Source organism: Stenella coeruleoalba, assembly GCF_951394435.1.
Source record: "Stenella coeruleoalba genome assembly, chromosome: 14".
In the NCBI taxonomy this organism is placed as follows: Eukaryota; Metazoa; Chordata; class Mammalia; order Artiodactyla; family Delphinidae; genus Stenella; species Stenella coeruleoalba.
The window spans coordinates 63,023,383-63,037,236 of NC_137160.1; the positions used below are offsets into that span (position 1 = coordinate 63,023,383).

General features: G+C 48.1%; 1 protein-coding gene across 1 annotated transcript; it reads left to right on the top strand.

The window, feature by feature from the left end:
* Positions 1-11,553: 11,553 nt before the first annotated feature.
* CLDN5 (claudin 5) lies at positions 11,554-13,373 on the top strand. Its single transcript, XM_079943218.1, has one exon. It carries the CDS (start codon positions 11,780-11,782, stop codon positions 12,434-12,436), a length of 657 nt encoding a protein of 218 aa, XP_079799344.1. The 5' UTR covers positions 11,554-11,779; the 3' UTR covers positions 12,437-13,373.
* Positions 13,374-13,854: the final 481 nt, after the last annotated feature.

Consider the following 13,854-nt stretch of genomic DNA (forward strand, 5'->3'; position numbering starts at 1 on the left):
GGAACACGGGTTTGAGCCCTGGTCCAGGAAGATCCCACATACCGCGGAGCAACTAAGCCCATATGCCACAACTACTGAAGCCCGCGCACCTAGAGTCTGTACTCCCGCGACAAGAGAAGCCACCGCAATGAGAAGCCCGCACATTGCAACCAAGAGTAAGTAGCCCTTGCTCGCCGCAACTAGAGAAAGCCCACGCACAGCAGCGAAGACCCAATGCATCCAAAAATAAATAGATAAATAAATTAATTAATTAAAAAGTTAATCCAAAAGAAAACGGAAAGGAAGGAGGAGAGTGGGCAGGGGGAGCTGGACATAGCTGTTACAAATAAATACAAGCATACTTGTAATCACAAAAAATGTAAAGGGACCAAACACTCTAGCTAAAAAGATTGTCACATTGTATGAAAAATAACTCACGTTTCTGCAATTACAAGAAACCCTCCTAAAACAAAGAAACACAACATTGAAAGTCAAGGGAGAAAAGACTAACCAAGAGTGAACTTGTGGGTTATGTCAACATCAGGTGCAGTACAGTTTAAGGCAGAAAAGACCAAAGGTGGCTTGTGGGAAATACAAAAACAAAGCCAGGCTCTGGTAATATTCACAAGAAAAAGAGGAGGCACAAACAAAACACTAGGAAGGGAGATCTCACCATAGATGCCCCAGTAAGTGAACAGAAATATAAGAGGCTATTTATCAACCTCATGGCAACAAATTTGAAAACAGATGAAATGAGTCATTTCTTGGGAAAACAGTTTTCCAGAATGGAATCCAAAAGAAATTTTAAAAACCTGGATTGTCTTACAATTAAAGAAATGTAATCAGTGATTAAAAATCTGCCCCTCCCCTCACAAATGTTTTAAAAGCTTTGCAAGCATTATTTACAGTAGCCAAGACATGGAAGCAGCATAAATGTCAATCAACAGATGAATGGATAAAGAAGATGTGGTACCTAGATACACGATGGAATACTACTCAGCCATAAAAAATAATGAAATAATGGCATTTGCAGAAACATGGATGGATATTATCATACTAAGTGAAGTAAGACAGAGAAAGACAAATACCATATGGTACCACTTATATGTGGTATCTAAAATACGATACAAATGAACTTATTCACAAAACAGAAACAGACTCACAGACATAGAAAACAAATTGATGGTTACCAAAGGGGAAAAGGGGTGGGGGAGGGATAAATTAGGAGTTTGGGATTAGTGGATATAAACTACTATACATAAACTAGATAAACAATGAGGTCCTACTGTATAGCACAGGGAACTATATTGAATATCCTGTAATAAACCATGGTGGAAAAAGAATATGAAAAAGATTATATATGTGTGTGTATCTAAATCACTTTGCTGTACACTAGCATTGTAAATCAACATTGTTAATCAACTATAATTCAATACAACATTGTGAATCAACTATAATTCAATTTTTAAAATGTTTTTAAACATGGAAAAAGAAATAAAAGCCTTTGCAAGCAAATTCTACCTTTCAAGAAACAGATGATTCCAATCTTGTACAAATTATTTCGGAGAATAGAAAAATAGGAAACTCGCACCTCATTTCTACAAGGCTGATATAACCTTGATATGCAAACTGAACAAGAGTAGAACAAGAATAAAATTACCAGTAAATCTCACTCATAAACACTGATGCAAACTGAAGCCAATAATGGATCCAAAAGATAATTTCTCATGGCCAAGTTGGGTTTATCTCAAAAATGCATGATTGGGTTTCCCTGGTGGCGCAGTGGTTAAGAATCCTCCTGCCAATGCAGGGGACATGGGTTCGAGCCCTGGTCCGGGAAGATCCCACATGCCGGGGAGCAGCTAAGCCCGTGCGCCACAACTACTGAGTCTGTGCTCTAGAACCCACGAGCCACAACTACTGAAGCCCGCATGCCTAGAGCCCATGCTCCGCAAAAAGAGAAACCACCGCAATGAGAAGCCTGTGCACCGCAACAAAGAGTAGCTCCTGCTCGCCACAACTAGAGAAAGCCTGCGTGCAGCAAAAAAGACCCAACACAGCCAAAAAAAAAAAAAAAAAAAAGCATGATTGGTGTAACATTATAAAATTACTTGAAGTAAATCACCATATTAACAGATTGAAAGAGAAAAACCACAGAATTATTTCAATAGATGTAGCCAAAAAAAACCTGATGAAATTAAACTTTCGTAATAAAAAACAAAAATAGGAATTGAAGCTAATAAAGTACATCTACTAATATATAGTAGACAACATTAACAATGAAAGCATTCTCTGTGAGATCAGAAACTTTACATGATGCCCATGATGAAGGCTTCTATATGATGTGCTACTGGATATCCTAACCAGTGCAGTGAAATGAGAAAATGAAATAAAAATATGAAGAGTTAGAAAGAAAAACACACACTCATTATTTACACATGATAATGATAATCTATGTGGAAACCCCAAAGGCATCTACAAATAAACTATTAGAATTAGATAAGGTTGCTGGATTTAAAGCAAAATTCATTTGCATTTCTATACAATAGCAAAAATCAGTTAGAAAATGCAATTTTAAAAAGATTTTAAAATAGCAACAAAAATATAAAGAATCCAGGAATAAATCTAATAAAAGAACTGCAACCTGGTAATATAGTAAAAATAGTATCTGTGGCACTTCTTATGGGCCATTACTACTCTAGGCATTTTAATCCATGAGCAAATATTTTCTCCCAGTGTGTACCTTTTCATCCTTTAAAAAGTGTCTTTTACAAAGCAAAAATTAATTTTGATAAGGTTAAATTGATGATTTTCTCCTTTTATGATCCTGCTTTTGGTGTCATGTCTATGTCCTGAAGACTTTCTTCCAAGTTATCTTCTAAAAGTTCTATAGTTTTACATTTTACATTTAAATCTAGGATTCATTTTGAGATTTTTGTTTAATGATGTGAGGTTTTGGTTGAGGTTGATGTTTTTTTCTATTGATATCTAATTGCTTTAGCGTATTTGTTGAAAAAATTATCTTTCCTCCATTGAGTTGTCTTTTTTGTGGTAAAATGTGCATCCCATAGAATTTAGCATTTCAGCCATTTTTACAATTCGGTGGCATTAAGTGTGTCATATTATTGTGCATCCATCACCACCATCCATCTTCAGAACATTTTCATTATCCCAAACTGAAACTCTGTACCCATTAAACAATAACTCCCCATCCCCTCCTCCTCCAGCCCCCTGGCACCCACTAGTCTACTTTCTGTCTCTATGAATTTGACTACTCTAGGAACTTCATGTTAGTGGAATCATACAGTACTTGTGCTTTTGTGTCTGGCTTATTTCACTTAACATAATGTCTTCAAGGTTGATCCATGTTGTAGCATGTGTTAGAATTTCCTTCCTATTTAAGGCTAATATTCCATTGTATGGATATACAACCTGTTTATCATTCATCCATCAGCGGATATTTGGGTTGTTTCCACCTTTTGGCTGTTGTGAATAATGCTGCTATGAATGTTGGTGTACAAATATCTGTTTCAGTCCCTGCTTTCAATTTTCTTTTGGATCATTGACTTGCTTTTGCATGCTTGTCAAAAATCAGTTGTACTCGTGTGGGGCTGTTTCTGGGTTCTCAGCACCATTGAACAATGTCTCTGTCCCCTGTAAGCAGTATTAATATCTATATAAGTTTTAAAATCAGATAGTGTGATTCTTCCTACTTTATTCTTCTTTTTCAGAATTGTTTTAGCTATTCTAATTCCTTTTCCTCTCCATATACATTTCAGAATAATCTAGTTTATACCTATAAAAAATCTTCCTGGGATTTTGAAGGGAAGTGCATTATTCACTATACATTATTATAATGAATAATGAATAAGTGCATTATTCATTATTCTTTATCACATAACGTCTTCCAATCCATGAATATGGAATGCCTCTCCGTTTATTTAGATGTTTTTTGATTCCTTTCATCAGTGTTTTATAGTTTTCAGCATATAACTCCTGTACATATTTTGTTAGATTTACATCTAAGTATTTTGGTATGCTACTTTGATTGATTTTTGCTTATTAAACTGATTTTGCATTCCTGGAATAAATCCCATTTGGTCATGTATTTTTTATATGTGTTGCTGGATTTGGTTTACTAGTATATTGTTAAGTTTTTTTGCATCTGTATTCACAGGCATTATTGGTTTTAGTTTTCTTGTGAAGTCTTTGTCTGACTTTGGATCAGGGCAGTTCTGGCCTCATAGAGTGAGTTAGGAAGTGTGCCGCCCTCTTCTATTTTTTTGTAAGAGTTTAAGATTGATTGGTATTAGTTTTTCTTTACTTTAAACATTTGGTATAGTTTACCAGTGAGGCCATCTGGTCCTGGACTTTTCTTTGTTGGAAATCTTTAAAATTACTAACTCAATCTCTTTACTTGTTATAGATCTATTCAGATTTATTTCTTCTTAAGTCATGTTTGGTAGTTTTTGTTTGTAGGAATTTGCCCATTTCATCTTGGTTATCTACTTTGTTGGCATACAATTGTTCATTGTATTCCCTTAAAATCACTTTTACTGTTAGTGAGATATTATTAGCGATACCTCTTCTTTCATTTCTGATTTTAGTAACGTTTTTAAGATCAGTTTAGGTAAAAGCATGTTAATATTGTTGAGTTTTTAAAGAAGCAACTTTTACTTTCACTGATATTGAGGGTTTTTTGTGGCTCAGGATATGGTCTATCTGGTATAGGTTCTCTGGGCACATGAAAAGAATGTGTATTCTGCTGTTGTTGGGTAGTGTTATATAAATTTTGATTAGATCCTGTTGTTTGATGGTGTTGTTGAGTTATATCTTCTTGGTGATTTTTTGTCTATTTATTCTCTCAGTTGTTGAGAGAAGAGTGTTGAAGCCTCAACTATAATTGTCAATTTGTCTATTTCTGCATTCAATTTTATGAGGTTTTGCTTCCCATATTTTGCAGCTCTGTCCCTTGGTGTGTACACATTTAGGATTGCTATGCCTTCTTGGTGGATTGGCCCTTTTATCATTATGTAGTGTCTCTGCCCCTGGTAATTTTCTTAATGAAGTGTACTTTATCTGATATTAATATAGCCACTGCTCTATTTATTTGATTAGTGTTTGCATAGTATATCTTTTTCTATACTTTTGCTTTCAGCCTACATATGTCATTCAATTTGAACTGAGTTTCTTTTAAATAGCATATATTTGGGTAATTTTTTTGGTGCACTCTACCAACCTTTGTTGTTTAACTGCTGTATTTAGACCACTTACATTTAATGTAATTATTGATATGGTAAGGTTTAAGTCTGCCACTTTGTTTTCTGTGTATTCTCTTTCTCTCTGTTTCTCTGTTTCCCTTTTCCTGCCTTCCTGTGGCTTACTTGAACATCTTTCAGAGTTCTGTTTGAATTATCTATAGTGTTTTTCAGTGTATCTCTTTGTAAAGTTTTTAGTGGTTGCTCTAGGATTACACTTTATACAGATAACTCATCAAAGTCTACTGATGTCAACACTTTACCAGTTGGAATGAAGTATAGAAACCTTACCTCCCTTTATGTCCCATTACCCTTTCCTATTTATAATACAATTATCTTAGATATTTCCTCTACACACCCTGAGAACCACTTTAGGCAGTGTAATCATTTTTGCTCCAACCATCAAACATAAGTTAGAAAACTCAAAAGGAGAAGGAAAGTCTCCTTCTTCTGTATTTACCAACATTTTGCTTGTCATATTCTTTCTTCCTTTTTGATGTCCAAAGATTCCTCCTTTTATCGTTTCCTTTCTGTTTAAATAACATCCTTTAGCCCTTCTTTTAGTGTACATCTGCTGGTGACATTCTCTTAGTTTTCCTTCATCTGAGAATATATTTATTTCCACTTCATCCCTGAAGAATATATTCACTAGATACAGAATTCTGGGTTGACATTTTCTTTTCCTTCTAGTGCTTAAAAAAATGTGCTACGTTCTCTGGTCTCCATGGTTTCTGATGAGAAATTCTGTCATTTGTTTTGTTTTTCCCGTATTGGTGAGATGTCCTTATTTTCTGGCTCCTTTCAGTATTTTTCTTTGTCTTTGGTTTTCAAAAGTTTAATTACAATGTGTCTTGGTGTGGATTTCTTAGGATTTATTCTGTTTGGAGTTCTGGCAACATCTTGAATCTGTATGTTTTTTCTTTTCTTCTTCCTAAACTTAGGAAATTTCCAGTTATTATTTCTTTGGGTACTTTTTTATCCCCAGCCTTTTTCTTCTCTTCTTTTGGTACTCCAATGACATAGATGTCAGACCTTTTGTTATGATCCCACATTTCCTGAAGTTCTGTTCTTTTTTTTTTATATCTTGTTCAGATGGAATAATCCTATTGTCCTATCTTTAATTTTTTTTTTTTTTTGCGGTACGCGGGCCTCTCACTGTTGTGGCCTCTCCCATTGCGGAGCACAGGCTCCGGACACGCAGGCTCAGCCGCCATGGCTCACGGGCCCAGCTGCTCCGCGGCATGTGGGATCTTCCCGGACCGGGGCACGAACCCGCGTCCCCTGCATTGGCAGGTGGACTCTCAACCACTGCGCCACCAGGGAAGCCCCCATCTTTAAATTTATTGATTCTTTCCTATGCCCTCCCCCGCTTTTTGCTCTTGAGCAAAACTCTATCTGCAGTTGGTCCTATTCATCTTGGTCAGAATCAGAAACCCTCTTTGACATGAGGAGACAGAGAAGAAAACTATAAGAAATCATAACTTAATTTGTATTTTCTGTATATAGAAAGACTTTTTGATGGCTAAAGATAAAGATTGAAATCTCATAGGGAAAACCTTAATAGATTTGAATACTCAAAAATTCAAACTTCTATAACATTTTGAAAAAAATTGTTAATAGGTTAAGTAGGAAACAGCAAAAAGTATATGCCATATATATGATAGCAAGTAATGTTTCTAACATATAAAGTGAGAAAACACCAAGGCTCTATGTGGATACATAGACAGTTCACCAAAGAGAAAACAAAAATGAGCAGTATTAATTGGAAAAAACTTTAACTTCATTACTTGTGAAGAAATGCCAATTAAAGTAAGGTGCCATCTTCTACCTATCCAATTAGTAAACTTTAAAAACTGTGACTACCTAGAGCTAATGACAGGCAGTGAAAATGCGTACTCAGATAAGGCGTCTAAGGGACACACCCTCTAGGGTGTGAGCCAGAAATGCTACTTTGAGGAGTTTTTCCTGAGGAAATTACCCGAAATACCAAGGCTCATGAATAATGCCATTCATAGCAGCATTATTTATAATAGAAAATTATCACTTATGAAACTATGTCTTGAGGGATGGTTGCATAATTACCAGGATGATCATCACCGTCAATGTTAATCCAGCATCCACCTTGAGCCAGGAATTGCTGTCCACTAAGCTCCTTGGCAGCCCTTTGATGTTGAGCCCATTACCATCCCCATTTTACGGAACCTTGGAACAGATTGCCTTGGTCACCACCCACTCTCAGGAGTCAGGGAGATAGATGATTCCATCCTGGCTCTCCAGCTCCCAAGGCAGTTAGAAACAATGATAATCATGAGGGTGTTTTTTAACAGAGTAGGGACATGTTTACAATATGATGCTAAATGAAAAAGGAGGATCCAGAATGACTCTACTGATTTTAAGTGGAAGTATAAAATTGTTGCAAAATGCAGCATGCAGAGAAGGACTGAATCTGTGAAGGGACAGGTGGGGGAGAGAAGGTGGACAGAGAGGCCACAGAGGCAGTGCAGATATGAGGGGTGGAGGGTGTGGGGTGAGGGCTGCCTTGGGCTCCTTGGGCCACTATTGCCATTACACAGAGCCTTTGCTGGCCTCCAGGAAATCACACAGAGACCACCATCTGGTGCGATCCATGAGGGCACAGGGGTCTACAAGACCCTGGGTTTCTTGTCAACCAGAGCCCTCTGCCCCCCACACTCCCCTACCACTGGGGAAGGTTAAGCAACAGTGCCCTCCTGTTCTGCCAGCCAGCCAGTGGTGCCCGCTCTGAGGACCAAACTGACATCAGATGAGCTGTGAAGGTCAAGGGAGCCAGGGAGGCTGTCTCAGGAACCTGGAGGGCGCTCAGGAATGGCAGCAGAGGACTCAGGATTGATGACTGCCTCCCCTTCAACCTTGCAGTCTCCACCACGGAGGGCTTTGCATCAATGGTGGGACAAAGGCAAGGAGAGCCCAGTTCCCTCATCTGAACTGTGAACTCACCAGCTCTTTGTCAAAGGGTACTCTGGGCATCGGCACAGGCACCCATGCCCCTCCCACGCAGGGCGCCTTGGGCCCCAGGGCAGGCCTGGCGATGTTGGAGGAGCTGCCTCTGGGGCACCGGTTGCACCAAGAAAGGGCACAGGCAGTGCTCTGTGCTCAGAGGCTCCACAAACAGCTGCTACCCTGAGGAAAACATCCTTAACTATTTCAAAGCCAAAAGACAGAAGGGACATTATTTCTCACTTCCCCCAAAATGAAATCCATTAACTAGGAGCTTCCCAAATCCCAGTCCTCAGAAATCTGGAGCCTAAATTTAGATTGTCCCTGGAAGGTCACCGGATCACCGTGGTGCAGGGTCAGCTGGCAGCTGCTCAAGATAAACTGATTTCTGCCGACTCAGGCCTTTCCCCCACACAATTAATGAGATCCTGCCGCACTTCCCCTGGGAAAGCAGAACAATAGCAGCAGATGAGCAGGTGGCCTTGGCTGGCGTGCTGGCCCAAGAGCCCCTCGCCAGAAATCAGGGATCCACACCCTGCCCAGCCTGGACCCTTGGCCTGCAGGCCTGCGCCCACCACGTCACCCCAGCCCCGCCGGTCTCCTGCCCTTTCCCGCCTCTGGGCTCTTGTGTGGAACTTCTTCCTCGTTTTGGGCTGAACTATCACCGCCTCAGAGAGGCCTTCATCACTTGGTGTCACTCTGCCATCTCTTTCCCTCACAGCCAAGGGCATACCTGAAAGCCCTTCCCAGTCCCTGGTTGAGGGCAGGAGCCCCCTGGGTGTTCTACCCGGACACGATGCTCCGTGTATAGTAGGTGGCCAGGAGATTCTAGAGAGTGGAAGGAAGGGCAGGCAAGTCTTCACGCCCCCGCAGGTCGGGGCTGGGCCTCTCTGTGGCAGCTCTGATTCAACTGCGGCCAGGCCTACAACCAACACAGTGGTGTCGGGGTAGAAATCAGATTGTGAGAGGTGGGGACTGAGGCCCTTCTACCAAGTCCCCAAGATACTGTGAGGCTGTCCCCAAAGAGACATGGACTCACAGGGGCTGCTCCAGGGTGCCAGGCCAGGATGGGCCCAAAGTGGCAGAGAGAGGGAGGCAGGTGGGCAGGCAAATGGGGAGAACCTTGTGCTGGCTGCAGCTCTGAGGTGCTGGAGGAGTGGCAGGTGGCCAGAGGTCAGCATGGGTCACAGGCAGCCCCCTGTCCAGGACAGATGCATGAAGACGGCTACTGTGCTGGGGCTCGTTTCTGGATACTGGTGGGATCAACCAGCGAGCAGACGGGCAGCTCCAGCTTGGGCCTCGAGAGCAAGGCTGAGGGATGGGGGCAGGAAGGCATCCAAGAGGAAGTGACCTTGGTAACACAACCTAGTAGATGCAGGCCCTGCCCAAGGGATACATACTGCAAGCAGAAGAGGCGTGGGTGTAGACAGACCAGTCTGAGGGCCCAGAGGGAGGCAAGTCTGAATGGAACGTGGAGTATGCTGCTGGACTGGCCAGACCCAGTGCAGCTGGCCCATGTCACCTGGGCCGCTCCCAGGAGTCAGTGCTTCGTCCATGGGCAGTGCGGGCCACAGAGGGTTTCAGGCAGAGTGTGACCCAGGAGCAGGGCCTGCTGCGATGCCCAGCTGCCCTGAGGAGAACAGCCCCAGTGGCCAAGGGTGGGGCCTGGACGGCCTGAGGAGGCCACAGCAGTTGACCCGGGAAGACAGCAGCGTGGAGTGTCATGGGGGGACCCTGGGCAAGGTCCTTGGACTTGGGCCACAGGGAAGTGGGATTGAAAGGGTGGGTGGGTGGTAGGGCTGGGCCCCCTGGAGTGGATGGGGGAGGGGACGTCCAGAAAGGTCTGCAACAGGAGGGAAGCAGCGAGTGAGGGGTGTCTGGGAGGAGGCAGTGGTCCTTGGAGCTCCATCTATGCAGGAAGTGAGGGGGCTGGAGTGAAAGAAGGGGTAAAATTGTCCTCCCAATCCCACAGGGCCCAGCAAACTTGCCTTGGGTGCCTCCCGTGCTGGACGACAGGGTATTATCTCAGCCACCTGAGGAGAAGGAACCAGGCCCAGGAAGGACCGATCTGTTGAGGCGCCCAGGCTTTGGCCAGCCTCAAAGGCAGGCCTTCTCTGGGGAGGCCCTGCTAGCAGTCAGGCACCTGGGACCTGAGGAAGGAGTGGGGGTCCTGGTAGCCCCACTCCAGGGCAGAATACAGACTTTGCTTTAGACAGAGGGGCTGACAGGGAGTGGGGAGGGGGCTGCCAGAAAGGGACTAGTGCCCCTACCTGAGCCTCAGGGGGCCCCACTGTCCATCCCAGTGGGCCTTGGAGAAATGGCTGGGCCATTGTGCAGAAGAATGCCCGGAAATCCCTCGCCTCCCGCCTCCAGCGAGGATGGGGGCTCTTCCTCCCAGTCAGGAAACTCCATGTTGGCTTCCGGAGGGTGGCCTGGGGGCTGGGGTGCCAGGGTAGCACTGCAGCTGGTGGGAAGGCAGAGTACAGCCCCTGCGTTTCTCTCTCTGTCTCTTGTCTGAGGCCTGGAGCAGGGAGTAGGTGGCAGAGCCTGGGGCCACGGGCTGCTCCGGGGAGGACTGCCTGTATGCTGGGTCACTGGGGATTTACTGACGCGGTGTCGCCTCAGCTGGGCCTCAAAGGATGGGGGATGGGCAGCATCTCCGGAAGAGGAGCAGTCAGTGCAAAGGTTGGGAAGTATGGGAAGCCCCGGCAGCAGGGGCAGAGTGGGGGTCTCCGGAGGCCACGGGAAGGCCCCGTTCTTTCTGCTTCGTGCTGGAGCCGCAAGCCCCAGGGTCGTGGTGGCGCTGGGCAGGGCCTTGGACGAAGCAGGAACCCCGGCCTGACCCGCACAGGCCTTCCTGGCTTCTCGGCCTGTGAGGGAGACAGTGTCAGCACTCGAAGGGCCACAGTGGTCGGGGTGCAGAGAAGGGGGCTGTGTTGGGCTTGGACTCCAGGGAGAGCTTCCTGGAGGAACAGGCCGAGCTGTGTTTGGCTAACCCGGGGGCCCTCGGCGCAGTGGCTCCCGCCGACCGGGGCCAGGGAAGAGTGGAGCTGGCCTGGGAGGTAGGGACCAACTGACTCGTTCGAGGATGTGTCGGGGAAATCGGTGCAGACCCAGGGTCATGCAACTCCTGAAACGGCGAGGTGGGGGCGCACAGGGAGGTAGTTCGTGGAGCGTGGTCAGCTTGGAACGGGCTCTGCAGCGATCAGGACAACGGCGGATGAGGGTCCGGGGCCGCCACCGGATGCCCCGCGGTTCCCCGCGCCGCCCGCCTCCCGCCGCCCGCCACCCGCTACCCCCACGCGCAGTTGTTTTCCTAACTCCTGCTGCCGGGGGCGCCTGCGATTGGCTGCGGGCGGATGGTCTGGGCGTGGATTGGCTGCTCAGGGTGGGGGGCTGGGCCCGCGGGTCATAGTCCGCCCCCCGAACCTTCAAATGGGAAGCCCCCCTAGAGGCGCCAGCAGACCCGAGGCTGTGCTGTGGTGCCGCTGGGCCCGGGATCGGAGGGAGTAAGCTGTGCGCGCCCGGAGGCCCCGGGCCGTCGGGCGCCCGTCTTGTCTCCAGCCATGGGGTCGGCGGCGCTGGAGATTCTCGGCCTGGTGTTGTGCCTGGTGGGCTGGGTGGGCCTGATCCTGGCGTGCGGGCTGCCCATGTGGCAGGTGACCGCTTTCCTGGACCACAACATCGTGACGGCGCAGACCACCTGGAAGGGGCTGTGGATGTCGTGCGTGGTGCAGAGCACAGGGCACATGCAGTGCAAGGTGTACGACTCGGTGCTGGCGCTGAGCACAGAGGTGCAGGCGGCGCGGGCGCTCACCGTGGGCGCCGTGCTCCTGGCGCTTGTCGCGCTCTTTGTGACCCTGGCGGGCGCGCAGTGCACCACCTGCGTGGCCCCCGGCCCGGGTAAGGCACGCGTGGCCCTCACGGGCGGCGCGCTTTACGCGCTCTGCGGGCTGCTGGCACTCGTGCCGCTCTGCTGGTTCGCCAACATCGTGGTCCGGGAGTTCTACGACCCGACCGTGCCCATGTCGCAGAAGTACGAGCTGGGCGCCGCGCTTTACATCGGCTGGGCCGCCTCGGCGCTGCTCATGTGCGGCGGCGGCCTCGTGTGCTGCGGCGCCTGGGTCTGCGCCGGCCGCCCCGACTTCGGCTTCCCGGTCAAGTACTCGGCGCCGCGGCGGCCTACGGCCAGCGGCGACTACGACAAGAAGAACTATGTTTGAGTGCGCTTGCGCGGCAGGGCCGCGAGCGGGAGGACCGGCCAGGGGAGCCCCGCATGGACGGCGGCCTCCGCGGCGCACAGGCTCTGCGGAACTCTGGGTCCTGCGCACGGACCGGACTCTGTCCGCAGCCCGTCCTCTCCGGCCTCCTAGCCGGCCCCGGGCTGCACCCTGCCCCGCAAGGCGACGCGCACTTGGGAAGACTCGCTCTGTTTCTTTTTGTGTGCAGTGCTGGCTCCGACGTGGGTAGGGCGCGCGTTCCTTCGGCCGTGTGGGCACTGGACTGGAGATGCCGCTCCCTCTCTGACCGTCAGGGTCTTGGATGCCACCCACTCCCTAGTGGCTCCTGCTGATTCCAGAGGGGCAGACCGAGAGCCCAGGGGCCCCAGCCTCGGCTGCCGGAGGGACGTTTATAACTGGCCTTCACTCCATCAGCAGGCTGGCCTCCGGGTGGGGGCAAGAGACTTAGTCTGGACCTCCCTGTCTCACCCCTGCAGCTCGCCAGGCAAGGCTTACGGGAACCGGATCCTGGGTGTGGGGCTGGGGCCCTGCCCTCCTTCACAGCTTGGGGGGTTGGGGTAAGAGTCCGCTTAGTAAATGGTTTGGATACCCTCCCACCTGTGTCCTGTTCTTTGTCCAGTCACCGCCTGTGCTTTGCAGCCCCCATTCATCCACCTACCCACCAAATTCTCCCCAAAAACCTCCTGGGGGGACCTTCCAGGGCTGGCCTCTGGGATCCCGAAGATCCCATGGCCATTTCTCAGGTCCCTCCTGCCATCTGGTCACCTTTCCGTTGGGTGGGAAACAGCCACAGCTCACTGCAACCCAGGGAGGTGAGATATGTAGTCAGAAGGGCCACTGCTGAGCCATAGAGCCTGGGGGTGGGGGTGGAGAGTAGGGGCTGTGATGCAGACCCCAGCAGAAGATGCAGGTTGACCCTAGCCAGTGTGTGTGGGTCTTGGGATGCAGGTAGGGCTAAGGGTGGGCTGCCAGGCTACTGGCTTTGCCTAGAAGAGGCTGGTCCCCAGGAACCACCGGACGGGCGTTTTCCACCTGCCCTCCCAGGGTTTGGCCATCTCTGGGTCGCCTCACATGGCTAGACATCTATACAACACTGACTCCGTCCTTTCTGCCAATAGTGCAGTGGGAACAGGGGCAAATCCAGGATGTGTGCTGGGCTCCAGCAGAGCTGGCTGCAGGTTGAGAAGTGCGTTGCCATGGGGAGGAGGCACCCGCGGCCGGCTGCCCAGATTCAGCTTCAGCCCCTCCATCCTAGCTCTCTGCACAGGGCCTGTGCCCATCTTGGTGGTCTGGCGGCCAGCCCAGACTTAGGCCAACCATCAGCACCTCTGTGTCAACCCCTGCTGGGAGCACCATGTGACCTTCCTCCTTTGGGTGGGATTCCTGGAGGGCAAAGCAGA